This window comes from Panthera tigris, chromosome B3 (genome assembly GCF_018350195.1).
Source record: "Panthera tigris isolate Pti1 chromosome B3, P.tigris_Pti1_mat1.1, whole genome shotgun sequence".
In the NCBI taxonomy this organism is placed as follows: Eukaryota; Metazoa; Chordata; class Mammalia; order Carnivora; family Felidae; genus Panthera; species Panthera tigris.
Window position 1 is genome coordinate 7750602 of NC_056665.1, and position 25898 is coordinate 7776499.

General features: G+C 50.6%; 1 protein-coding gene across 2 annotated transcripts in view; it reads left to right on the top strand.

The window, feature by feature from the left end:
• NTRK3 (neurotrophic receptor tyrosine kinase 3) overlaps positions 1–25898 on the top strand; it is a 538866-nt gene that overhangs the window by 456785 nt on the left and 56183 nt on the right. For both annotated transcript variants that reach the window (XM_042988103.1, XM_042988104.1), the window contains one exon: positions 18771–18901. In XM_042988103.1, coding sequence (XP_042844037.1) covers positions 18771–18901 — 131 coding nt within the window. The remainder of the gene's footprint in view (positions 1–18770; positions 18902–25898) is intronic.

Genomic DNA, 25898 nt, shown 5'->3' on the forward strand with positions numbered 1-25898 from the left:
GTGTGTTTGGGCTCCCTGGAATTGCAGAGAATCCTGTGCGGAGCCGTGTCTGGCAGGATAAGTGATCACCCTCTTCGTTCTTAGCAAGATGGCTAAGGGTGAGGGAGCTCAGATAAGCTTTGGTCAGACTGTGAAGGGCTTTTGAGGTTCACCGGCATCGAGTGAGGACTAAGAAAAAGCCGTTTGATTTGGGCATCAGGAGATCACTGTGAAATTGTGACGGGTGGGTCTCAGGGTGAGGTGATAAGGGTGCAAAGCTTTGAGAAACGAGTAAGCAGGTGAAGAATGGTAGACAGCACGAGTAGTGAACTACCCGTGAGTCTGGTAATGAAGGGGAACACGGGAGAAATTTCCAGGGGGAAGAGATAGGGTCCCTGAGTGCTTTTCATTAATGTGGGGGGATGCTTTTTATTAGGATAGGGGGAACCTTATCCTGTAGATGAGAGGTCAGCAGGAAGGAGAGACTTAAAGTACCCAACAGAGGTAGGTACTAGTTGGGCAATATTCAAAAAGTAGACGGAAAAAGCTGAGGACAAAAGCTTGGGTAGAGGGATTAACCTTGGAAAAAAGAACTCCATCTAAGACCAGAGGGAAAGCTAAAAATGAAGGAAGTAAAACTGAGGAGAGGCAATTGAGGGAATTTCTATTTCCTTAGCGAGGTAGAAAACAAAGGCATTCAGGACTGAGTTGGTTTATAGCGGGGGTAGTTTCTCTGTTGTCCCCTTGGAAGGAAGTTCTGGGTCACTCTTGTTGGGAAGGGGACCCAGATATTGATGAACTTTAATTCATAAGGGGGGCACACACTACCTGTTTTCACTGCAGTGAGTTTTGGCTGATCTCAATTTCTCTGCCCTTTTGACTTTGCCTGCATCAAAGCCAAATTTTGGGTCTGCTCCTCACTTTGCCTAGAAGGATGCAGCCAGGGAAACGCAGCAGACGACATCCTTCATCCTTTCCCACCCTCCCGGGAGCTTGACTTGACCCCATACAAGGATCCCTCCTTCAGGTGTCCCAGAGATTGAGCGAGTCCCACACTTTGCCTCTTCTTAGCTGTTCCCCTTGAAGAGGTTCATGGGGCCCACCTAACTGCAATGTAGTTGAGGACTTTCCAGTTCAAGAAATGGCCCTTTTCGTTGGCGTCTGTGGTTTAATGGGTTAATGCTGTGATCGAGCCTGAGCCTGAGTGTAGAGTCTCAGGTTGAGTTGGACTTCAGGAGAGGTGGAGAACTCGAGGTTCTGATGTTCAATAATGTTGACGTTCTTGAGTGTGCCGATGGGATCTATGCAACTCAGAGCTGTGATTTCCTTCCTGCTGGCCCTGCCCTGGTTTAATAACTAGCACATCTGCCTGGGTTTCAGAATTCGGTTCTGCTGAAGCTGCCTCCCCCTTGCCTGGTACTCTATCTCCAGTCCTCCCTCAGTGTTTTCAGGGTCACAGGACCCTAGGTAATAACGATGATAAAACCCACCAAGGCACCCACTGATCTATTCAACTAATAGGTGTTGAGCTACTGGGGTACAACAGTATTGATGGAGACCCCAAGGAGTCTAAGCTTTTGCACAGCTGGTTTTCCACTGGGGAGCCCAGATGATAAGCAGATAGATAAATGAGTCGGTAAGACCATTTTCCAATGGCAGCCGTGCTGTCGTGTGCATGAAAATTAAAACAACGTCCTGGGATAGAAGTGACCCCTTTCAGTTGAATGGCTGCAGAGTGGGCACTCAGGGACAAGTAGTGGCTGCTGTCAGGCTCTAAAGTGTCATCTAGCTTGAAATGTGTGAGGTGAGAAGGAAGGGCAGGAGAGGACAGTGGAGGGGTGGGTGGGTGCAGGAGGAGGGCTGGTGATGAGATCAGGGGTAGGCAGGATCAGATCCCGTAAGCAATGACAGAGCAAGCTTGCTTTTCATTCTAAACTCAGATTTGATGTAGGGGAGGGATATGAAGTTTCCTTCTTTGCTTTTTATTAAAGGTGACCCTGGCCGGCTGACCGTGTTCCAGAGTTTGGGACGGGAGTGAGGGACGGGGGGAGAATGGAAGCTCAGATAGGGGCCCATCACCTGGATGAGAGGCCATCGTGGCTTGGATGAGGGTGGAGGTGTCAGGATGGGAAGAAGTGGATGGGGACAGATTTAAGACCTGTTTGGCGGCTGCAGTCGACAGGATTTATTGATGGCCATTGGTGGCATGTGGGAGAGAGCCATCAAGGAAAACTGGTGGCTTGGGGGGCTTGTGTCACGGAGTGAAAAGGAGTGCCATTTATACACAGGAAGGCCCTGAAAAGGGCAGGTGCTAGGGTGAAAAGCATGATTTCTCTTTCGGCCGTGCCACACGTGAAAGACCAAGCAGAGAGGGTGGGGAGGGATTTGGACAATGAGGATGACTTCACAAGCCAGATGACAGCTGAGCATCCTTCGAGCCCCACCCCACACATTCATTCCCCCGCCCCCCCCCCCCCCCCGCCGTGTGTCCAAGGATGTCTGGGGATGGGGAGGCTGAGATTGTCTTGCGCTTCTTGTGAAAACGTCAGAGTCCCTGCTTTTACCAGGTTGGGTGACCTTACAAGATCTGCATGGATCACTGATCTGAATCTTCATCCCCAATATGTGAAACAGGCCTTTTGTTAAATGTTTTATGCTCAGAACATCACGCATATGTGAACTTTGTGTGCAGAGAGTGGCTTTTGCGATAGTTTTGATATTGTGTGATAGCAACACAAAGCAGGAAATACTGAATCTTAGACGTTTCTGTTCTGACAAGTCCTCCAGCCACCCTGCCGACGGGCCACACCCATGCTACCAGGCTCCCCTTCCTCCTCTCTCGAGGTGTCCTCCCAGGGACATCGAGTCACCACACTTCAGTGTCCAGAGCAATGTCATTACTTCCGTGCTCGACATGGGGCCTGTTTCTGCATTTACGGAGATGAATTCATGTGCTCCGCTAGATGATAGGCCATCTACTTCCGGTCCGGTCTCCAGCAGGCTGCAGAGCTAGTACGAGCTTCCGATGTCTCTGTCTTCTTTCATGGTGTCTGAGAGGCGAAGGAAGCAGTAAGAAGGTTTATTTCTCACTCATGTGAAGTGTGTCAGTCCTCCTGAAAGGATAGAGTGACTGCATTTAGATTCGATGTGAACGCTTACTTCCTCTGAGCTAACCCAGTAGTGACATAGCCACTCCCATGTGCTGGGAGCTCCTTTTGCTCGAGCCTGCTTTCCATACGTGGTCTCATTAAATCTTACAACAATACCATGGTAGAAGTGCTCTTATCAGCCCATTTCACAGATGAGGTAATCAAGGCTCAAAACGGTAACACAGCTAGTGGCAACGGAGCCTGGGTTTGAGTCAAGCCCAACCTCTTAATGACGTCGTACAACCTCCCACAGGGAGGGTGCCGCCAGTTGAAATGCTTCCTCCGTGGGACTGTGGTCACCAGGGTGTTGGAGATCTCGATGATGATAATGAAGATGGCAGTGACAGTGACACTTAATGACGCTTGCCTGATTTAGGTACTAATATGTACACATACTGAGACACTTATACTCAACACGCTTCTTGTTTTTCTAATGTTTCTTTTTGAGAGAGTGAGCGAGCGGGGGAGGGGCAGAGGATCCAAACAGTCCCCAAGCTGACAGCGCAGAGCCCGATGCGGGGCTCGAACCCACGAGCCTCGAGATCGTGACCTGAGCTGAAGTTGGACGCTTAACCAACCGGACCACCCAGGCACCTCTATACTCAACCCACTTCTATGAGGCAGGCATTGTGATTATTATGTCCTTATTTTATTTTATTTTTTTTTTAACAGATGAAGAAACGAACAGCCGGAGAGTTAAGTAACTTTCCCAAGGTCACAGAACAAAATGAGTGACATAGACTGAATCTGATCCCAGGCAGTCTGGTTCCATAGGTTGTGTCCAGCAGTGTTGGCCAGAGCCAGTTTGGTTAAGGAGGCCATAAAACCCACCACTATGCCTCAGGGACGGGAGATTTCTAGGCACAACCAGAGCGTTGGGGTGTGGTGGTCAGAGCGAGGCCAGCTCTCCTGGGAGGCTTTCCCCCAGACCACCTCCCCTTCCCTCCACCAAAACATAGAGCCGCACTGTTTGCTAGCACATGCAGTGACTTGACACACGCGTTTTTATTGCTATTGTTGACGGGCGACAGAACTAGAACGTTTTCCATCTGACTCTTGCGTGAAAGTCATTTTAACGTGGATTTTCACATTCATACGTGAAGAAATTGAGGCTCAGGGAGAGTTATCGCTTTCCCCCACAGCGGTCTCCTCGACTCCTCTAGACCCAGTTAGATGCACCTTCCAGGGCCCCAGACGTCCTCTCCCTGCCTCCCCGTGGGGCTCATCGCACTGAATTGGACTTACTGGTGACTCACCTGCCTTCCACGCTGGACCACCGAGCCCCCGAAGAGTGTCTCATTCCCCGCGGCGCCCCCAGCACGGAGCCGGGTTCCTGACACACGCTGTAACTCAATGCACGTTTGTTGAATACGGTGCAGAATGGGTGAATTATGTGACCCCTCGGCAAGGAAGTGGGGGGCTCCGGTTTCCATCACTGTCAAAATGACAGCTTTTGTAGAACTGGCCTTTTATCTGTCCAGCTTCGCCACGGGGCAGGGGCTGGGGTGGGCCGCACCTGCCAGGTAGGTTTGGAGCGTGGGTTTCTTACCGGGCCCCCGCACGGGGGGACGTTTTCCGGCTCTCTCCATGCCCGTCTTAGCCAGGACCCAGGCACAGAGCACTCACTTGCCGGTGGACTTTCAGCCACTCCTACGACTTCATATGTCAACATAAAAGCTACTCCAAGTGACTTCCACCTACCGTGAGCTTATCACGTGTTGCCCTCCAGCTTCCCTGTGCCTCGCCATGTCCCCAGGTCTCCTGACCCTCTGTAGTAGACAGCAGATAACAAACAGCCTCCGTAAGCCAAGCGAACGGCCCCATTTGAAGGCCTATAGCCTGGAGCGATCAGAGTTTTCTATGGCCGAAAGTGGCAGGCAGGGGTTTCTGCAGACAAATCCCTGTTTCAGGTGGACGGATGCAACAGGTGTGTTTTTAGAGGAGGGAAGACCTTCGAATGCATGCTTGTCTCTGAGTCCACCAGTGCCAAGGTGCGTTAGCGTTTGTGAGGCAGCCCAAACTGAACAGTCTTGGGGAAGAGAGTAGAAATGAATCGTCGGGGACACCTGGGTGGCTTAGTCAGTTAAGCATCCAACTCTTGGTTTCGGCTCAGGTCGTTGATCTCACAGTTCATGGGTTCAAGCCCCACGTCGGGCTCTGTGCTGAGTGTGGAGCCTGCTTCAGATTCTCTCTCTCCCTCTCTCTCTGCCCCTCCCACGCTCGCTCACATGTGCACGCGCTCTCTCTCAAAATAAATAAGTAGACTTAGAAAAGAAAGAGATGAATCGTAGTCTCAGCGCTCGCTGGATGCCTGCCACTGTCCATCTCATTCGCTTACAATATCTGAGGGGGATCACACTCAGAAGAGACGTCATCTCAGAGAGGTTCAGTAAGATGCCCAGTGTCACACAGCCAGTCGGTAGCAGAGCTGCAGTAACGCCACCTCTGAGGCCTTTATCCATCATGGCGTCAGAGGCGTCTCTTCACCCCCTGTTCTTCCATTGCCCACAGGGCCAGAAAACTGTATCATCTCGTGGTTCATTTTTCCTACCACATTCCCGGGAAACCTGTGGCCAAGGAATTGTGCTTGAGAAGTAGAAGGGCTTATAAAACAATTCAGACCCCCTGAAATCACGGTGGCTGTCAGGAGCTTACGAGTACACTTATAGATGGTTTTAGTTATTAATCGGTTTCTTTCGAACATCCGCCAAAGTACAACAGAAGAGGCTGCACACCAGAGGGACAGCATGCCATGACTTTTCACATGTTAAATCAGTAATCGTGAGCACTACCCAGCAAATTCCATTTACCAAACTCTGGTCTGCCAGAGACCTTTTTGGGGGTCTCCTCCTTTCCATGAGACATTTGTCAAGTGGTTTTGCTCCATTGCAGATAACATTTTTTTTCCCATGACTGCTCTTCGATCCAAATACTTAATTCCTTCCTGATTTTATAACTTGGATTTCCTCATTCATTCTGCCTAAGTCATGACCCAGAGTAACTAGAGATTCCCATATGTTTGATCTCACATCTCATAGATATGGGAACGTTGTACAGGATGACACCCATGTGTAATTGTCACAAGACACATTTGCAGGACCGGGCCATACTACCTGGTCATTCAGCTTCTGCATTTTCTGTGCTGAAAGTAAAAAAAAAAAAAAAAAATGGGCAAATTCCCAGAGAAGAGACTCAGAGGAAAGGGGGCCAGTTTGTAGGGTAAAAGAGCTGGTGGGGGAAATGGCTTATCTGACTCGGTTCCTCTGGCTTCAGTCTGTGGGTCCAGGAGGAGCTGTGTAAAGGGACCATGCTCCAGGACTGGCGTCTCCCAAGAGCTGGCAGGAGAGGGATGGCAGCCTGGCCTGTGGGCCCTGCTTGTGCTTTGTGCTGTGGGGATGGGGGGGTTTTCAAGGAGCCCTTCACGCCTGCCTGGGGAGCCTGCAATGAAGATATATTTCAGAGAAAAACAAAGTACATGTATTGGAAAAAGTCGGGCAGGAACAGAGGAACCTGCAGAAAGCAGCTAAAAGCAGGCCAGGGATGAAGGTCAGTGACCCACATGGGCACAAGGGACAGGCGGGCAAGGGGGTTGGAAGGGCTTGTTTTCGGAGAGCGAGTGGGGAACGGGGCAGGTAAGCATCAGGAAAGGAAGATCACCGCGGTCTGTGGTAATGATGAGCACAGGGGACAGAGGGTGTGCAGATGTGACCACACCGAACAACAGTCTCTTTTGAAAAATGAAAGGGGAGGAGTCCCCAAGGCCAGTGGGAAGAGGGAGCTGAGGTCCACCGGCAGGGAATGGGAACATGGCTTCTAGCCAGGCTCCTGAGTATGTCTTACGTGGATTCCCGAGGTTCGTGCCCTTGAGCCCCCATGTTGGTGTTTTGGGGACTACCCAAGAGTGCCCAGATCTAACCATGACAGTTGGCCACTTGTCAGCAACACAGATCTAATGATGTTCGGTGACATCTCCAAATTTTCCACTGACATTGGTCCTAACAGCCACTTGACCCCCAATTTCTGGGATCTTCCAAAGGACCGGTAAGATACCATCCAAAGCCCAAATGTCTATGTGACTCTATTTCTTTTGGCGCCAAAAAGAACTAGAAAGAATGATCTTCTGATCCAAGGCACCATATAAGTGTTGCTGATGACTTTACGGGTGCCCTAGAAGCAGCTTAAAATGTGTGGAACTTGGATGGACCTCACCTTAGCCACCGAGCCCGTGGAGGGATTCCAGGGGTCAGGTGGTACCAAGCATTCCACCAGTTCCAACTTTTCTCTGTTGTTTTTCGTTTGTTTGTGTTGTTTTTGTTTTTGTTTTTTTTTTGTGGAATTACGGGGCATGGCGGGGGGGTTCAGGAGACAGGCCAGGAAGCCACCGGCCAGTGCGCTTAACATCTGGTGTGGGGGAACTCTTGGAAGTCAGCTCAGAGGATGTGGTGGGGAAAACACCTGGCAGAGCGAGCGGGCTGGGACAGGGGAGGCTCGGATCCGGGAGTGCGGAGGCCGTGCGGAACGAATCTGCTGGCTGCTCTGAGCACGGGCTACCCACGCCAAGGGCCTGCGTGGCGGGGACCCGTGGGCTCTGGCCTCTGACCTTGAACCCGTCAGATACAAGGCTGAAGACAGTGAGGACCTGAGCGGGAGGCTTGGAGAGGGGGAGGCGCCTGGCAGATACCTCAGCTCTGGGAGTGGGGCTGGAAATGGGAACATCCCCTTGGAAAGGAGCCCAGCCGCTGACTCCCCAGGTCCCTGACAGCCTCTGCTGTCTGTGGAGGTGAGCTTCGGGGCTCTGCAACAGTCTGGCAGAACAGGTGTGGTCAGGTGAAGGAGAGTCTGGCCAGGAATAACGGGGTGGCCCGGTGGTGAGCCGGCAGCAAGGAGCACTCTGTTGAGGGGGCTAGGAAGGAGGCTGAGCTGAGCAGGGAGCACCGAGGGAGCTGTCGACCCCTTGGGCAGGGGCGGGTGTGGGGATGAGCAGGTGAGGTTTGTCACCACAACCCCTCGGAGCAGACAGGAAGCAGGGTGACCAGAGCCACTGGGAGGCATCTCCTGCATCCTGCGCCCCCAGGCGTGGAAGTCCTCTCAAAGAGGGCATAGGTATGACCTAGACGGTTCCAACTATGTCCTGAGTTTAAGCCCTGCATAGAGGAAAGCTATTTCTTGAAAGACCCTGAGGGCCCCAGAAGGGAAGATGCGTTTCTGAATTCCCAAGGCCTGGGTGTCCTGCCTTCCCTTCCCTTGGGAACCGCACTCACCTTCTCTCAGACTGAGCCCTCCTGCCTCCTGCTTTAAGCAGAATTAAAGTTGAACCTTTGTAAAGAAAGGCCTCCCACAGGGCCCTAAGATGGGGCCCCATGGCCTCACTGGGTGACCTGTTCACTTCCTAGGGTTGCCTAAACTGAAATCTTCACTGAGTTCGTTGCTCAGGGAAACAATGAGAGCACACACACTTCTGCAGGCCATGGGACAGCAGCAACCTTGTGCAGCTGGTGAATGTGGGAGATCTAAGGGCCGGGCCCTGTGCCCACAAATAACCCAGGGTCCTGTGTCTCCAGATACCCAGCGTATATTATGTAAAAATCTCCTACTGGCCTTTGCTAAGGTCATTCGCTCTCTCCAGTGAGGTAGCAAGCATGTGCTCAGCTTGTTTTCTGTGAGCTGCCTGGGGTGAGTTGAGTTTACTTGGGGGAAAAGCAGAGCAAGCAGAGGGGGGCCCCAGGACACCTGTTTCTGCACTAGGCATAGACAGGCTGAGGGGATAGTAGGATCTCGAGGAAGATTGGGAGGAGATCTGATGGAGCGGGTGGGATTGGAGTTGCCTGTGGGGCATGGGCTGATTTCTCCTGTGGGAGCTGGAGAAGAGTACCCAGCTGGAGGTACGATGTGGGTAAAGACGCTCGGGCGTGAATCCATGACGTGAGCTCAGAGGACAGTGAGTGAGCAATCCATCCATCTGTTGGACCTATTTTATGCATCTATGTAGGGAATTTAGGAAGAAAAAGCCTGGGGATTTGGGCCAGGTTCTCAGGTTCTCCGAGTTCTCAGTAGCATACCCAAGACTACCCCGAAGGCATTGATGCTCTGGGCTAATGCGATTTGAGCACCTACTTTGTGCGTCTGCATTGTTCTAAGCGTTAACCCCTCTGTGTCATTTGCAGATACAACAATGCCATGCAATTGGCACTTTTTAAAAATTATTTCAATTTTACAGGTGAGGAAATTAAGGATTGGAAAGAGTAAGTACTCAGAGATCATGGAACGTTTGAGGAGGGGGTGAGTGGGAGGAAAGAGCTGGCATGCTCCTTTGTGAAACTTTACAGTCATTAGTATATTTAACACACTTTGGACACATTACTATACACACAGTATGCTATGAACCCTCATGACAATTCATTGAGTGGGGTATTTTTAAAAACTTGTTTTAATGTTTTTATGTATTTTGAGAGAGGGAGGAGAGACAGCATGAGCAGGGGAGGGGCAGAGAGCGGGGGAGACACAGAATCCAAAGCAGGCTCCAGGATCTGAGCTGTCAGCACCGAGCCCGATGTGGGGCTCGAACTTGTGATCACGACCTGGGCTGAGGTCGGACGCTCAACTGACTGAGCCACCCAGGCGCCCCGAGCGGGGTATTTTCTTAATTTCCCTCATGAAAACGGTGAAGCTTTGAGACGGGCTTAGAAAATTGCCAACTGCTGCCTCCAAAAATGTGTTGTTGAACGTGAATTCATACCCACTCCTGCCTCATTCACTTTGTTCTTACTGCTGGTGCTTAGTTATAAGAGGGCCCCCTTCTGTCCTTTCTTCTTTTTGTGCTGGTTTCTGTATATTTGGATGTATCGTTGCCTCTGCCTATACAAATCTTCTAACGCCCGTTCCTCCCCACCCCTGCGTGAACGGGTTCGGCTTCCTCTTGGATGTAAGGGAGCTGGTCGTCTTCGAGGCCGACGGCGTGTTCTGTGAGTGGGTGACTGGTCCTCTGGCCCACCTCAAGGCTCCACAGTGCCCTGTAGTCTGTGTCTTGGCCTGGAGCTACAGATCGGGAAGGTACAAGCTTGAACAATTTGCCGGTGAAAAGCCACAATGCCACAAGATGGACTTGGGGGACAGAGTTAGATGCCCAGGCTGAGAAGCCAAAGCAGCATCCCTGGGCAGCTGCCGGCAGAGAAGGGCCTCTGGGGAGACTGAGATGCAGACCGAGCCCCTCGTATGGGCATTTTGAGTGAGAGTTTGTCACCGTCAGGTTGCAAAGGAAAGATCCAGGCCAGAGGAAGGGGAGAGGATGGGCGCCAGGCAAGTTGCTGGAGGGACAGATTTCCAGTTGGAGCCTGAGTTTCATCTTTCAGCACCTAGCTGCTCAATTCCAGATGCTTTCCTCGGGGAGTTCCTTTGCTCTTTACTCTCGGGCAGTCAGTGCTTAATGAGAGCCAGAGGGGTCCTCTCACCATGGGAAGGACCAGCGCGACACGTAGACGAGGCCAGTGGGCACACAAGGCAGACTTGGCTAGGGAGGCGCATGGCAGGGGCCCCCGGGTGTCAGTAAACGCCTGAGCTCGTGGGTGCGGCTCCAGGGGCAGCACCTGCGGGCAGGGACACATCTGAACTTTCCTCCCGCTGTCTCCTGAACTTCTTGTGTCAGGAAACGTGAGCTGGAAATCACCCCAGAACAGACAGTCCTCTGCTGATCCTCTCCCTCTGCCGCTTCCAGAAACAGCAGGGTGTCTTATTTATTTATTCATCTTGGTGGGAACACGGCGTCTCGGCGGCGGCGTCCTAGCCCCCTACCTCCAGCCTCGGGGCGCGCACGTGCCCCCGAGGGGAGCCCCGGCCTACCCTGAGCTTCCTCACACGAGACCGCAGAGCCACGCTGCTTAGACGGAGCGCCCAGAGGGAGGGTGGGCATGTGGGGCTCCACGCGGTCCTGGTGCCATGTGGTCCTGGTTCCCGGGGCCGGTCGTGGAGCCAGGACATAAATAAGGCTGCTCTTTGCAACTTCCTGGATCCTCTCCCGTTCTCACTCATCTCTCCTTTCTTTTTACTGCTCCCTCTGCTTCCCTTCTTCCTCCCTCTTTGCGGTGTTCTCCTCGCCGGAGTCCCCGGCAATGCTTCCAAGGGAGTTCTCGTACATTCGTGCATTCATCAGATATTTAGTGAGCACCTGCTGTGCATTGTGCCCGCTGCCGGGCTCAGCATACCAACTTTGACAACACACCTCGTTGCTCTTTGACTTGAACACCTGCCAGCACCCTTTGCCGAGCCCTCGCACTGGCCAGGGGAGCCCCCGTCCGGCTAGATGAGCCGTAGGATGGGACGTGGACTGGCCAGCAGAAACCTCAGGTTCTCACAGTCCGGTCAGCCTCATCCCAGGGAAGCAACAGCAGCAGACAGTCCTTTTCCATATCACTGTTACCCACCCCCCACCCCCCACCCACGTTTGCGGAGTAGCCAGAGGCAGATGCTAAATTCTAGACCTCCAAGAAAAATTCTGCAGCTTTCCTCGGGCTGGCTCTCCAGCCTTTGAAACGTCTTCTCTTAGACCGATCCTTGACACGAACTCAGGAGGCCCTCTTGTCTTCCTAGCCCGTCAGTCATCTGGGGATTGCTTCGCAAGAGTGGCTTACTGGGATGGGTCAGCCCCGCTGCGCTTTTCCGTCCAGGCGGAGGACTGGCCGGGTCAGCTGCGGCCGGCGCACAGGGTCTGCCTCTGGCCAGGGTGCACGCTTCCCTGGCTGTGCTCTTAAGCAAGACCAAAGGGGAAATTCGTTCCTCTTGCCCCGCCGCCCGGCGGCATGAGGCCACATGCAGCCAGTGGGGCCGTGAGAAGCGCAGAGGACGGGTCTGGACTGGCAGGCAGAAATTCCTACCTCTAGCGAAAGCAGGCGTCCTGCCCTCTCTCGGCAGTCTCCTTCCCCCTCCGAGATTTCAGAGCTGACCCTCTGTCTCCCTCCTGCCACTTCAAACACCCACCGTTGGAGCTCCGGGAATGTTATTCTTCCATTTAAAGACATTCCATTTCATGTGCAATTAAATGTGTGGTATTGAATTGATGTTTTCTTCTGAGCATTTTTGGCAGCCTGAGACCCTGGGGTCCGGCGAGTGCAAATTCTCAGAGATTCTTCATTCCTCCTTTGTTCCCTCTTCCCCCCTTGCCTGCCAAGAATCTCCCTCCTCCTTCACCACACAGGCGCCCTCAGGACTTACCTTGTAATGTGAGAGCCCCAAGGCTGTCGAGCCCCTCTGTTCTTCTGTGAGGGGGCCTTGGGTTTCTACCTTCCGGTGCCAGCCTCATCTCCAGAGGCCGTCGTGCTGCCCGTGTTGAGCTCGGAGGGTGACAGCCGAGGGTGGCGAGAACAGGTTCCACTGGAAATGATTCTGTGTCTGTCCTTAGGGATGGGATTGGTTTCTACCAATCACAGTTGCCGGTTCAGAAAGCAGCGCCTTCCATGAGGGTACAAGTGACAGAGGTGAGGGGGCTGTCACGAGTGACGGGGAGCAGGGTGGCACTGGACTCTAGAGTCTGATGGGCCACCTCTACCAGCTGGGTGACCTTGAGCATATTGCTTTATCACCTTGAACTTCAGCAGCACGTTGTGTTTAAGACAGCTGTGAAGGCAAGACCACACGTTGCACACTGCATGGTGCCTGGCTCGGGGTGAGTGCTCTATTGACGGAACTTATTTTTATTATTAGTAAGGGCGCCAGGGGTAACACCATAAGCTAAGAGACAAGCACAGAGTGAGACAGAGTTGACGGGAGAAAGTTAGGAATCGGGTATGACAACGGGCCAGGTGAGAAGGGAAGGCAGGGTGGTCAGGAGAACCCATCAGGCTTCAGCTAAGGGCTGAAGTCCCTTCGGGCTGCTGGGACGGCCTGCTTCTGAGTGCCTTAGGGAACAGCCTTCAGGGGAGGACGGTCTGGGTGCTGCCTGGGTGCACGCCCTCCTAGAACAATCATTAGCCAAAGCACCTAGGTGGCCAGTGGACTTCTGCTAAAACATTCTGGGTCTGACTTAGGGAGCGTGCCAGCCTTTGGGCGTGATTTTGCTGCTCGACATACAGCAGAGTCAGGACCACAATTATTTATAACCACCGACCCTGGGAAATCTGGGTTTTTTTCCCCTACTGATCAATAGTAATCTTTACTAGGTGGCTGTCTCTACCTTCAATGTCTTTATTCCATTGTCTGACCGACCTCCTCCCACAAACTATTTTGGACTCTGAAGAAGGAGGAGGTTGGACATCGTGGTGGCAGGCTCGGACAGTCTGCCGACGGCCCCCTGAGTTAGTGCTGAGGCCCCCCCCACCCCCCACCCCCCACTCCCCACCCAGGAGCAGCCTCAGCCATTTTCTTTCAGGAGAATATCTTGACCCTCTTCAGGTTTCTTTCCAAGTCACTGTTTTGTTTACAGTAGACTGAGCTCTCAGGTAAAATGAAAATCCTGTAGAAAGGAAGGAACACACTTGTGTTAAATGCCCATCGTGTTTCAGATCGCTCCAATTACCTCTATTATCCAGAAAGTTTAAACCTGTCCTCCTGAGAACTCTGCCGAGTGGGTAAGTCACCTACCCATTCTACAGATAAGGAACGAGAGCCTGAGGGTGGATGCAGCCCAGTGAGTGGCAGGGTCAGCGTTCAAATACAGACCCCTCTCTTTTTCCAAGTCCTCGGTTTTTCAGCCACACCATTTTGGGGGGTTTTATGCCTCCTCTTGGTCGGCAGCGCTGAGTAATGTGTATGCCTGGCACATCCCTGTTTCCCCAGAACGTGGGGCTGACGGTGGTCACCTATGTCTCTGGCCACGTCTGTCTGTTCGGTGGACCTGTGTAGGTCACAGAAGGCACTGGGTGAGGCACCTCCCCCAGGGGAACACGGTGAGGATGAGGGGGTAACCACAGTCTGCCCACTGAACTGTACGGGCTCCGAGACCTTCTGTACCGAGGTGGCTGTGACCTGCTTGGATTCATGATCTCGCCCTAGGTCAAGCTCACTCCAGATCTGGAAGACCTCACAGCAGGGAGGCCCATACATATGGTATAAATATCTTGGTCCTCGCTGCAGAGGAAAATTCATGGAGCAGTAACCGAAACCCAGAAACCCTCATTCTGTTCTGTCTGATGAACCAGTTGTCCGGCGGGAACGAGAAACCCTACGGATGGCTTCCTTTGGCAGACCCCAAGTGGGGGCTCTGTCGAAGAAAGGAGCTAGGGAAGAGTCAGGCCAGAAAGTGCCAGAAGCCCGCGACATCTCTCAAAGACCCCTTCTACCGGGCACCGGCCCCCTGGCTCTCTCTGTAGCAGCCCCTCCTTGCTAGAGAGTGGGAGGTGTTCCCACGGCCTGGGCCGTGCGTCCCTCTCCCTCCTCCTCCCCTGCCAGTGTCCCAGCGTCTGAGCCTTGTGACCCAGACTCTGCTGGGCCAGCCAGCCAGGCAGTAAAAGGAGATTGATGCCCTCTCCTCCTAGGAGAATCCATCACTTTTTGGCATTCGGGTCAAATGGCTTCACCAGAGGCAGCTCTGAGCAGCACTGTGTGAGCTAAAAATAAGCACAAAAAGGGGCCCAAACAGACACGAGGACGTCAGAAATGGGAATGGCTCACTCCAGCCATCCCCAGGGCCCGAGCAGCGCCCTCTCCTCCCACACTCTTCCCGTCCCACCCCTCCTCCCCCGAGCCTCTGGGAAGGTGCACCTTCCTTTTGCCTTGGGTGATAGAGTCCAGGATGGGCAGGGTAAGAGGAGTCGGATAGGGTTGGAAGAAGGGAAGGTGGAGGGGCGACGTTCCGCGGACCGGATGATCTTGGTGGCCACGAAGTAGGGTAGGATGGAAGAAAGGCGTGGACGGAACGTGAGCTGGGGAGCCATATGAAGGAGGGAGTCCTTCCCTGGCCACTCTCTGGCCTTGTGAACTTTAAGAAGCTGCCCCTGCTTCCATTTTGCCATCCGTGAATGGGGCACAATAGCCCTGGTCTCCGGTGCTTATCGTCAGAATTGAATTTGACCAAAGAGTAGGATTGGCCATCGATTAATTTCCCTTTGCCCTACTTCTTCCAACTTAGGTGTGGGGTGGGGGGCAGCTGCTCGGATGGTGTTGTGGAGTCTCGAGTCTTGTTGGCTCATGGGACTGTCCACACGGAAGTAATTTGCCTTATGCATTTGGCCCAAACCCAGCCTCTCTCTGCTGAAGCCTCCAGGTGTCTTGTGGAACTTCTTACCACCATGGCTGGTGGTGGGGAGGAGGGGGAGGGTGTTCTCTCCTGGGGGAGGATTTATGGTGGAATGGAATCTGTTTTTATTTTCCATTCCTCCCGTTGCCCTTTCTAGATCTCCCCTCCCCCTTTGTGGACAAAGCTCAGGTACTACTCTCAAAATACTTCTCCCTGAAGACAACTAGAGTGAGCCAGGCCTGTTTTATTCTGAGCCACTGGGTGTTTCCAAGTCTTTGGAAAAGATCTGTTTGCAGATTTGGGGAAGACACTTGGGTCCGTGGGAGGCTTCTGCTTCGTGCTTGCAATAACGTGCTTACCTTCCCCCCTGCCCCCCCATGACTGTGCAAGGCCCACGGCTGTTAACGCTGCCCCCTCCCGTGGTTGGGGCTCCATAGCTGCTGCCACACTCTCAAGTCCTGGGATGTGGAGGGAGGGTTGACAAACGGTCCCCTCTTTGCCGCCTCCACCTGACTTGCCCGGAACCTTTCAGGGCCTGTGATTCTTGCTGCCGAGGGAGGGAGAGGAGGGAGCGGGCTCCGAGACTCGGAAGCCGAACACCAGAGCCCGCTCTCTGTGGAGCTCCTCCGTCCTTCCGTTTTCATCCTGCTCCCAGCTACCGTGAGTGAGGAGAGCTCGCAGGGCTGGTGAGGTGGCCCGGCCCGGAGCTGGACCAAGGGACCCAGAAATTTATATACTGTTAGCTTTGCCTTTATGGGGGTGTGTCCGGAACATAAGGAGGCGAGAGAGGCATGATCACCATCACATGCGTGAGTAGTTGAGGCCCTGAGAGGGACCTTGATGCAGCCCAGGCTGCACAGCTCAGCGGGGAGGAGGGGCCTCTGGTAAGTCCAGGCTTGCAGGCCTTCGGATGGTGAAAAACGGATACAGCATTTGTGGACACACGACTGTCTGTTAAGAGCTGGCCAATTCCTCCCCTTCCCATGCCCTCCTGTTCCAGTGGTTCTCGAAGTGGGGTGCCCGGACCAGCAACGTCAGCATTACTCAGGAACTTACTAGAAAGGCAAATTCTTAGGCCCCGACCTAGACCTAGCAAATGGGAATCTCTGGGAGAAGGACCCAGCCATTTGCTCTAACGAGCCTTCTAGATGATTCTGTGGCAGCTCAGATTTGAGAACAACACTGCCCTCTTACAGTGCTGAGGGAGGTTGGGGTCTGGGGTGGGTCTGGGGCCAAAGGGAGCTTGTCCCTAGTGGTTTGGCCACTCTGGCCTGTCCTGATGCTCTGGATTCTAGTCCCGTCTCAGCCGTGAGCTGGGGACTCCTGACTTGTCCCTTGTTTCTCCTGCTTGTAAAATAATATCCATAATGATGCAACACTTACAAAGACTTAAGGAATTACAAACCTTCATACGCAATGGCTCATGTAGTAGGTAAGTAGAACTTGTGTTATCTTCCCACACCCATTTTATAGATAAGGAAACTGAGTCCTAAGATGCTTTGTGAGGCGCCCAAGCCCATACTGTGTGGAGGATCCAGGTCTCGATCCAGGTGCCCCTGACCTCTCTTTCCTTACCAGTCCTTGCGATGTTCAGAAGTGCAGACATGGCCTTATAAAGCTGCCTTCCCAGCCCATTTCCGCTCCGCGGCCACGCCAGGATGCTCACCTTGCAGGACCCCGTGCGTCATCACTAGTCACCCGGGAATGATTATGCCGTGATGAGCAGATGGCCTCCCCCGAGACAGGTCCTGACCTCCCATTTTGTCTCAGTGGGAGACTCTTTAGCCTTCCCCTTCAAGGCCGACAAATACCATTCCTCAGAGGCTAAGAAATAGCAACAGAGGGTGTAAAGAAGGGAACCAATTTTTAATTCCCTTGTTGCGAAGACTGGGGCAAAGCCCTGCAGAGCACGGCAGCCACCTGGCAGTCACGTGGCCCGTGAGGAGTGGCCACCAGCCGCCGGGAGCCTGCAGCTCTGTCTTGCGGGGGAGGAGAGAAAAATGCTCTGTAAATGCTTCCTCCCACAGATCCGCGGGTCATCTGGGACACTGTGGGGAGACCAAGAATTCTGATAGGAAAAAACAAAACAAAAACAAAAACAAAGAGGTTTGTATAGTCTATTCTGAAAGGAATTCCCAAGCCAACCAAAACACTAAGCAAAGCCTTGCAGCCACCCTCGTCTGTTCCTGTCACATGTGTCCTCGCTCATGGGGACAGTCTGCCATAGTCCTCTGTCTTCGGTTTTCAGTTTGTGACAAGGTCATTTGAGACAATCCTCTTTCCTGGCTCTGCAATGCTCTTTGTAGTGTTAATACAGATGTTTAGTGGGCTTCTGCCTGTTGCACACTTAAGGGGAAGGTCAGTGAGCAAACCTCTGGCTTGTGCCTTACATCACTAGCCCCCTGCTCGTTCTATTCCTTCGTAGCATTCTTTCCAAGTAGATGGGACGGCTGAGGTGATATCTCTGCTTTCTCCTGGCAGATGGACTTAGCCTGCTGAATTAGTGGAGGGGGTCGCGGCTGTTCTCTGCCTGGACCGTGGTTCTGGGACAGTCTCTGGATTTGGCTTTCATGATCTCATTGGTCTTCCAGGGGAGAGGGATTTGTCAAGTAAAGGCTTCCCCCAGATAATTTTAGCTGCCACAGAGTCATCTGTATCACAAACCAGGCACCGTGCTAGGATTGTCACAGCCATTCTTGTATAACAAGAATCGTGTGTGTGCGCACGTGTGCACATGCACACACACACACACACACATTGTCCCAGGTGCCGGGCCAAACTCTTCAAATGGATTATCTCATATCTTTACAAGACTTCAACAAGAAAGGTATTGGTGTTAATCCCATTTTATAGATGAGGACATTGAGGCACTGGGATGAAATAACTTCCCCAAGCCCAAAAAACGAGCAAGGAGGTAGAGTCAGGATTCAAACCTGATTTTGAACACCCCAGAGACCTCACGATTCCAAGTGCGGTCCAAGGGCCCACAGCACACAGGCATTACCTGAGGGTTTGTTAGAAGTGCAGATTCTCAGAGCTACTGACTGAATCAGAATGTGCACTATGCCCAGGGGATTCCTGTGACATGAGAGTAGCTGTTGAGACTGATCTATATGTGTGTATATCACACACACACACACACACACACACACACACACACGCACACACACACACACACACACACACTCTCCAACAACTCTAGCTAGTTGTACCAGAATCCTGTGCTTTAGCTACTGTTGATTCTGTTTTCCAGCTGAGGCAGCTGTTAGACAGGTTTGGGGTGGGTCAGGGACAGAGGTGAGATTTGGTTCTGCGTCAGACTGAAACCACAACATGATGCCCGTTGTCATGCCCGAGTTGGGGTTCCTGGCCGCGTCTGCCTCTCCCTGGCTGTGGACCCAGAAGTAGAACCCCCTGCTGTCATGAGGACAGGTGCCTAGGACTGATCAGCTGCTCTCCCCTCTGTCCCCCTCCTACAGACGTGCAGCACATTAAGAGGAGGGACATCGTGTTGAAGCGGGAACTGGGCGAGGGAGCCTTTGGCAAGGTCTTCCTGGCCGAGTGCTACAACCTCAGCCCGACCAAGGACAAGATGCTCGTGGCCGTGAAGGTAAATCCCAGAGCTCTGCGGGCCCCGGGAAGGAGGAGGGGGTGCTGGGGGCCGGGGAGCAGGCGGGAGAGGCTCGCTCCATTCCTGGTGTGAAGGGGCATTCTTCATCCATTGTAATCAGGGGCCCTTGCTCTAAGGGCAGCGAGATTTCCGTTGGATCCACACCAACCTCCTCTGACTTTGCAAGTCAAGAACTACGGCACCTAAGGGGGCTGTGCCTGAGGTGCAGCTAGAGGAGCACGTTAGCCTGTGAAAGGGCCTGGGTCCCCATCCTTATCCCCAGCTGGCCCTCCTCCCTCCTCAGTGACCTCAACAGGATGTGTCGTCCGTGACTGGAGAGTCACTTGACGTTTCTCAGGAATAGAATTGAGTGAAGGGTGGGCGGCTGAAGGAGAATCTGGGAACCCCCCGGTCAAGGGCAGCAGACGTCACTGGGAATAGAAGAAGAGTGGGGAAGGACCAGCTACTGACTAAGCACAGGGAGACTAGTGAGTGAACCCGGAAAAATTTCTTATACCCCCACGCATGTGATCCGGGTTCAGACCCCCGAGGGTAACTGCCTCCTGGCAGGTACTTAGATGGACCCAGGAACCACAGGACTTTTGTCTTGCTGGGCCACCAGTGCAGGAGCTGAATTGTGTGGGGTGGTAGAGAAGAGACTTACCACCAGTTCCCCACCCCGCACTCAGCCTGCAGAGAACAGCTTCTCCTATAAATCAGTGCTAAACAAATCTTTGAACATGATTTGTACGGACAAGGGCCAAGTAGGTGTCAGGAGCCCTGCTCTGGAGCGTGGACTGACCTCCATGGGTGCCACAGGAAGGCCTCTGAGAGGAGGGTGAATTCTGCCTGGTGTCCTGGGCTGAGAGCAAGAGATACCGCACCCCCCCCCATGAGGACTCTCACTGGGACCTCAAAAGGGTCCCGCCCTTAGCACTGAGGGCTCCAACCAAACCACTAATGAGTGTTCCACGCTTCTGTGACTTTGGGGTCTGTATATTCACAGTCTTGTGTGTCTGCATATTGCCTGTCCACGGAGGGCAGACGGCCTCCACAGATGCTCTGCAGCCCCCAGGGATAGCGGGGGAGTCAGAGAGCCTGAGGGAGACCCCACCCTGCCACTGATGAGCTGTGCAACCCTCACACAAGACACTTAACATCTTCAGCCCTCAGTTTCTTTATCTGTACAATGGGAAATATAATATCCTTCCTTAAAAGCATTGGTGATGAAATCACACAACATAGTAAAATTGTTCATCCATTGTTTGGGACATAGTAAATGCTCAATAAAGAGTACTTGCTACTGGTTTTTATTATCACCATCATTCTCAATGTTGGTCTTATTGAATGTGCTTAGACACATGACATATGGCCTTCTAAGCTTACACTGACCAGCTAGAATAGGGGGTCTGAACCTTTTCTCTAAAAGGGCCAGATAATAAATATCTTAGGCTTTGAGGGCCATATGCTACCCGTTACAACTGCTCTCTCTGTCTCTCTCTCTCTCTCTCTCCACACACACACACACACACACACACACACACACACACACACATCTATTAGAAAAAATATATGTATATTTCACAAAAGTAGGCATTGTCTGCTGACCAAGGATCTGGAAAATAAATAAGGAACTAGAGTATATTTTCTGTGAAGGCTAATCATTATTATTGCTAGACTGCCTGAGAATAAACTTGTTCAGTGTACCTCCATAGACGCAGGATGGTCAGATAAGCAAGAAAGTCTTTAAACAGCTTGGACCAGGGGAGTGGAAAGATTTCTAATTTTGTCTCCAAACAAGGATTCTGCACTGCTCTGAAACTTTTAATTTATCGGGAGACACTAATCCACTGGGCATTCCAATATCCGTCTGGGGACTGGTAAATGAAACGGACATTTTTGTGCTTTGAGCAGGAAATGAAATGATGGCCCCAAACCTTGGGAAACGTTCCTCACTGAGTGGTCAGGCGTTAAAGGACAGTACCCGGATTGGATAATGCAGAAAATGTGTTTCTGTGTTCATCTTTTTAAGATGGTTTTCTTCTCTCCTTGGGTCTGGGAATGTGGAGGAGACGAGTGCCCCAGGATTTTACAACATTTGCAGCCCAGGGGATCCACCCAGACTCCAGCCCCTGGAGAAGACACTCATTTACTCTAGAGAACGGTCGAGAAATGGTGTTTCCTGTTTCTCATCCTCTTTAGAATTTACTGCTTTGTGCAGGCTCCTTCCTCTTGAGGCTGTTCTCATATTGGTGCTGGGTAATTGTGGACTTTCGGAGAACACATCTGAGTATAACCCAAGGTTAGGTTTTCCCCAAATTGTGGTTTTAAATCAACTGGCAAGAATCTTTTGCCCGGTGGTTGCAATAGGGGAGACGGAGCAGACGTCACAGCCTGTGTTCTGAAGATGCTTGTAGTCTGCTGGGGAGACAAAAGAAGACCCAAGAAAGAAGGAGAGCAGGGCAAGACAGAGCGTAATTTGTGCATAAGGGTAGTGTAAGACTGATAATATGTGGTTTGTATTTTTAAATAGGTGGTGCCACTTTTAAATAGTCATTTGACAGAGAATACATTTGTTCAAGAGATCTCAAAGAGTCTCTTCTGATGGCCAATAGCTGATAAGAATATGAGAAAGGTGTCCAACCTAATTAATCATCAGAAAAATGCAAGTTGGCCATATTGAGATACCAGTGAACACCAAGCAGAATGACAACGTAGTGGTGACAATACCAAGTGCTAGTGGGAAGGCGCAGCAGTATGATCATTTTGAAAAAGTTTGGTCTTCTAGAACATTAGCATACTGTGTGACCTAGCACTGCTACTTCTAGACCTGTACCCATTATCTATCTATCTATCTATCTATCTATCTATCATCTATCTTTCTATCATCTACCTATTCTATCTATCTATCTATCTATCTATCATCTATCTATCATCTGTCTATCATCTATGTATCCATCCATCCACCTACCTATTTATCTGTCTATCTATCTATCTATCTATCTATCTATCCATTCATCCATCATCTATCTATCTATCTATCTATCCATTCATCTATCATCTATCTATCTATCTATCTATCATCTATCCATTCATGGATCCATCCATCCATCCATTCATCTGCTATCTTTCTATCTATCCATCTGTCATCTACCTATCATCTATCTATCTTTCTTTCTGTCTATCCGTCTATCTATCATCTATCTACCATTATCCTCTCTCATCTTTCTATCATCTATCATCTAATCTATCAATCATCTATCTATCCATCCATCCACCCACCTATTTGTCTATCTATCTATCTATCTATCTATTTATCTATCTATATATCATCTAGCTAGCTATGTATCATATATATATATATCATCTATATATATCATATATATCATATATATATATAGATGATATAAGTGGAATTATATATATATATAATATATATTTATATATATATTTATTTATATATTTATATATTTATAATATATAATATAAATATATATAAATATATAAATATATAAATATAAATATATAATATAAATATAAATATATTATATATATATATAATTCCACTTATTTCAAGTTTAAAAAACAAGTAAAACTGAACTCTAGTGGTAAAGGATTTATATTTAGATAGTCACAAGTATTTTACAAAAGCCAAGACTGTGGACTGCGTAAGTCAGTGTAGTGGTTACCTTTGGGGTGAGAGAAGGAATACTGGAGGGGCGGGGCATGCAGTGGGAGCCCTTCTGGGGTGTTGGCAATATTTAATTTTTTCCTTACATCGAGGAAACACTGGTATTAGTTTGTAATAATACAGTGTGCTATAAAAGACTTTTCTGTCTTTTTTTTTTTTTAATTTTTTTTTTAACATTTATTTATTTTTGAGACAGAGAGAGACGGAGCATGAACGGGGGAGGGTCAGAGAGAGGGAGACACAGAATCTGAAACAGGCTCCAGGCTCTGAGCTGTCAGCACAGAGCCCGACACAGGGCTCGAACTCACAGACTGCGAGATCATGACCTGAGCCGAAGTCGGCCGCCCAACCGACTGAGCCACCCAGGCGCCCCAAAAGACTTTTCTTTCAAAGATTGATCTTATTCCTAAAAATATGCCCCATTTATTCATGCCATAAATATTTATTGAACACTTACTATGTGCCTGGCACTGAATGAGACCCTGGGGATGAAAGAGGAGAGGGGACGCACAGGCCTCTGTAGCTCACATCTCTGAATTCTAGCACAGTAGAGCCCAGAAGGGAAGTTTCCAGAAGAAGAGGAGGGCATGTGCAGAATGATGACAGCAGCATCTCACAGAGAATGCTGATTACGGTGCTCACGATATGCTGGGCCCTGCTCTTAGTAATGTGTGCGGGTGAAGGTTTGTTCTCACGGCCTCCAGAAGCATTAGGCATCACCGCTATCCCCATTTCACAGAGGTGGACACTGAGGCACACAGAGAGAGGTCAAGCAGTTGGCCCAAGGACCCGCAGTGGATCGATGGTGGGGCCACCTCAGATCCAGGCAGGCCTTCTCCTTCCCAGATGAGGGGATGAGCCCCTCGTCACTGCTTTCCTGGTTCCCCGTGTCTCTCCATGCTCTGTCCCGGGGGAGTCTCCCCATTGCTCCAAGTCATGAATTCTTGTGGTTTAATCTAGTGTAGCGCTTGTCCTGTCTGTGGAGGCTTTTGTTTTAACTTCAATGAACCACATAATCGACTTCCGAGATACCTAATTGGTTCACGGTGTTGTTGTTATCTGAATTTTATTTCTCCCTCTTTTGGTGGCATACCTTCTTGGTTTTTTTTTTTTTTTTTTGAAATAATTATTTCTTCACTCTCTTTGAGCATTTACTTATTTTAACATCGCTATCAGCCTATTCCTATGAAATTAATTTTATCTGCAGGAAATTCGTGTTGTGGTTATTGACGGTTTTAATCATTTGGATCTAATAATCTGTTTCTTCCAGTTTGTCTGAACACCAGCTCTTGAGTTCCCTTTAGTTTGGAGAGTTGTTTTGTTTTTGTTTGGGGCAATCATGATTTCCAGTTTCAGTTAGTTTGCACTGGAATAGGCACTTAAAACATTTTTAGTGCAGAATCTCAGATTTTTACTATTTTCCCAATTTCTTAAAAACACAGGTTTTCCTCTTATTCTTAACACTTTCTAAACACCGACCTTTAGTAGGTTTCTCTAAAGTCTTCATCTCAGGCTCCATAAAAACAGCCAACACTTTGTACTCATATTTCATTGCTTTCTATGACGTTTCATTACATTAAGCAATGACATTAACAGATGGATCATAAATGATTTTGGGAAACAATCAGAGCTGACCCTTGGCAAGCTCCCCTCTGGGACAGAAGTATCTGTCTGAGTATCCAATTAGCAGTGAGTATTCAGGGCATAATAGATGCCAGTCAGGATGTTCCTCAGAAGGTAATGGACAGTACCAGTGAATTTGGCCAGTCATGTGGATATAACTTGGTGGAGAGTTTTTCTGGCCAAAAGAACAGCATGTGCAAAGGGCCTGAAGCAGGTAAAAGTTTGGTGGGTACAAAGGACAGAAAGGCCAATGAGACTGAAGTGTAATGAATAAAGGGGAAGAGGGTATGGGAGGAAATGAGGCAGAGAGAGATGGGGAGACCTGACGTTTGGAGCCTATCAACTGTCTTAAGGGGTATGGATTTTATCCTGAAAACAGCAGGAAGCCAATGGCCAGTTTTAAGCTAAGAAGACAGATGAGAGAAGGGCATCCATGTCTGTAATAACTACCCATCTTCCTCTCTCATAAAATCGTTTGAGAGTGTCAGCAAGAAGGGACTGCGGATTTTCAGACTAAGAGAAAGATGATTTTTGTACTTAAAAAGTGTTAATTGACGTGTGCGTGTTTGAATATTAAACGTTTGGACGTTTAGAAATGCGTGCATCCCCACACATGTTAAATGGGTTTCGGTGTGCGAATGAAATATGAAACCAAACACTTTGAACTATCCCTCCGCGCCACCCCCACCCCCCTGTAAGAGAAAAGGAAACTGGAAGGCGGCAGCCCTGAGGCTGGACAAGAGGAGGATGTTAAATGACCTTGACAGAGTTGGGAGCTACTGAGAAGTTCGAGTGTTCTTGCCGTCAGCATGGCTTCCTTTCCGTGTGACCAAGGGGCCCCAGTGGGACCCAGGCCTGGGCGGGGGGGGAACGTGAGAGATGGCACACTTAGAGAGGAAGATCAGAAAGTGTGTTGTCCTCAAATTTGGGGGGACAAGAAAGGAGACAAGTTAGGGGGCAAATTCCAGATCTCTTTGTTCTACAGATACTGCTCAAAGGACCTAGGTAGGAGCCACCTCGGCTTCAGAGACCCGTCGGTGTGACCCAACTCCCTGCAATAATGGTTGGCAGCCGTGATGAGCACCAGTTCTGCCCCTGGCGCTCACCGGTGCCACTGACTGGTGATCCACTTTGAGGTTTCCCAGCCCCGAGGAAGGGGTTGGGTGTGTGGATGCCCCTGAACAGTGCAGGAGAGTCTCTGAGCTGGTTTTCCTCCTCATTAGTCTCCTCCTGTCATCTCTGTCCCAGATGCATCTATCCCTAGGGGTTGGGGCCATGTGCATCCCTGGACCCCAGATACCAAACCCGACTTTTTGCCAGTTACATAGGAACTTCAGGTTGGACCCAGGAACCGGAAATCCCAGTGTGAAGGCAGAGAGGGAACTGGCAGCAGAGAAAGGCTGTGGCGAGACTAGGAGACAGCGGTTGCTTTGTGCCCCGTCTCCCAAATGAGGAGCCTCTGTCCTCCTGGCAGTGTAGGGTGCCAGGCTTGGGGACGCTGGCTGGCATTGCTTGAGAGCTGAGAACGGAAATATCCCGTGACTGCCATTGGTGTCCAGACGGTGCAAGAGAATGATTTACAGAGATGGAGAGAGGCCATTTGGCTGGCCCCAAATTTGATCTACTTTTCCTTCTCGTAAATCCAGCATTCACATAAATCTTTGTAGTCCTCTATCCCACCCA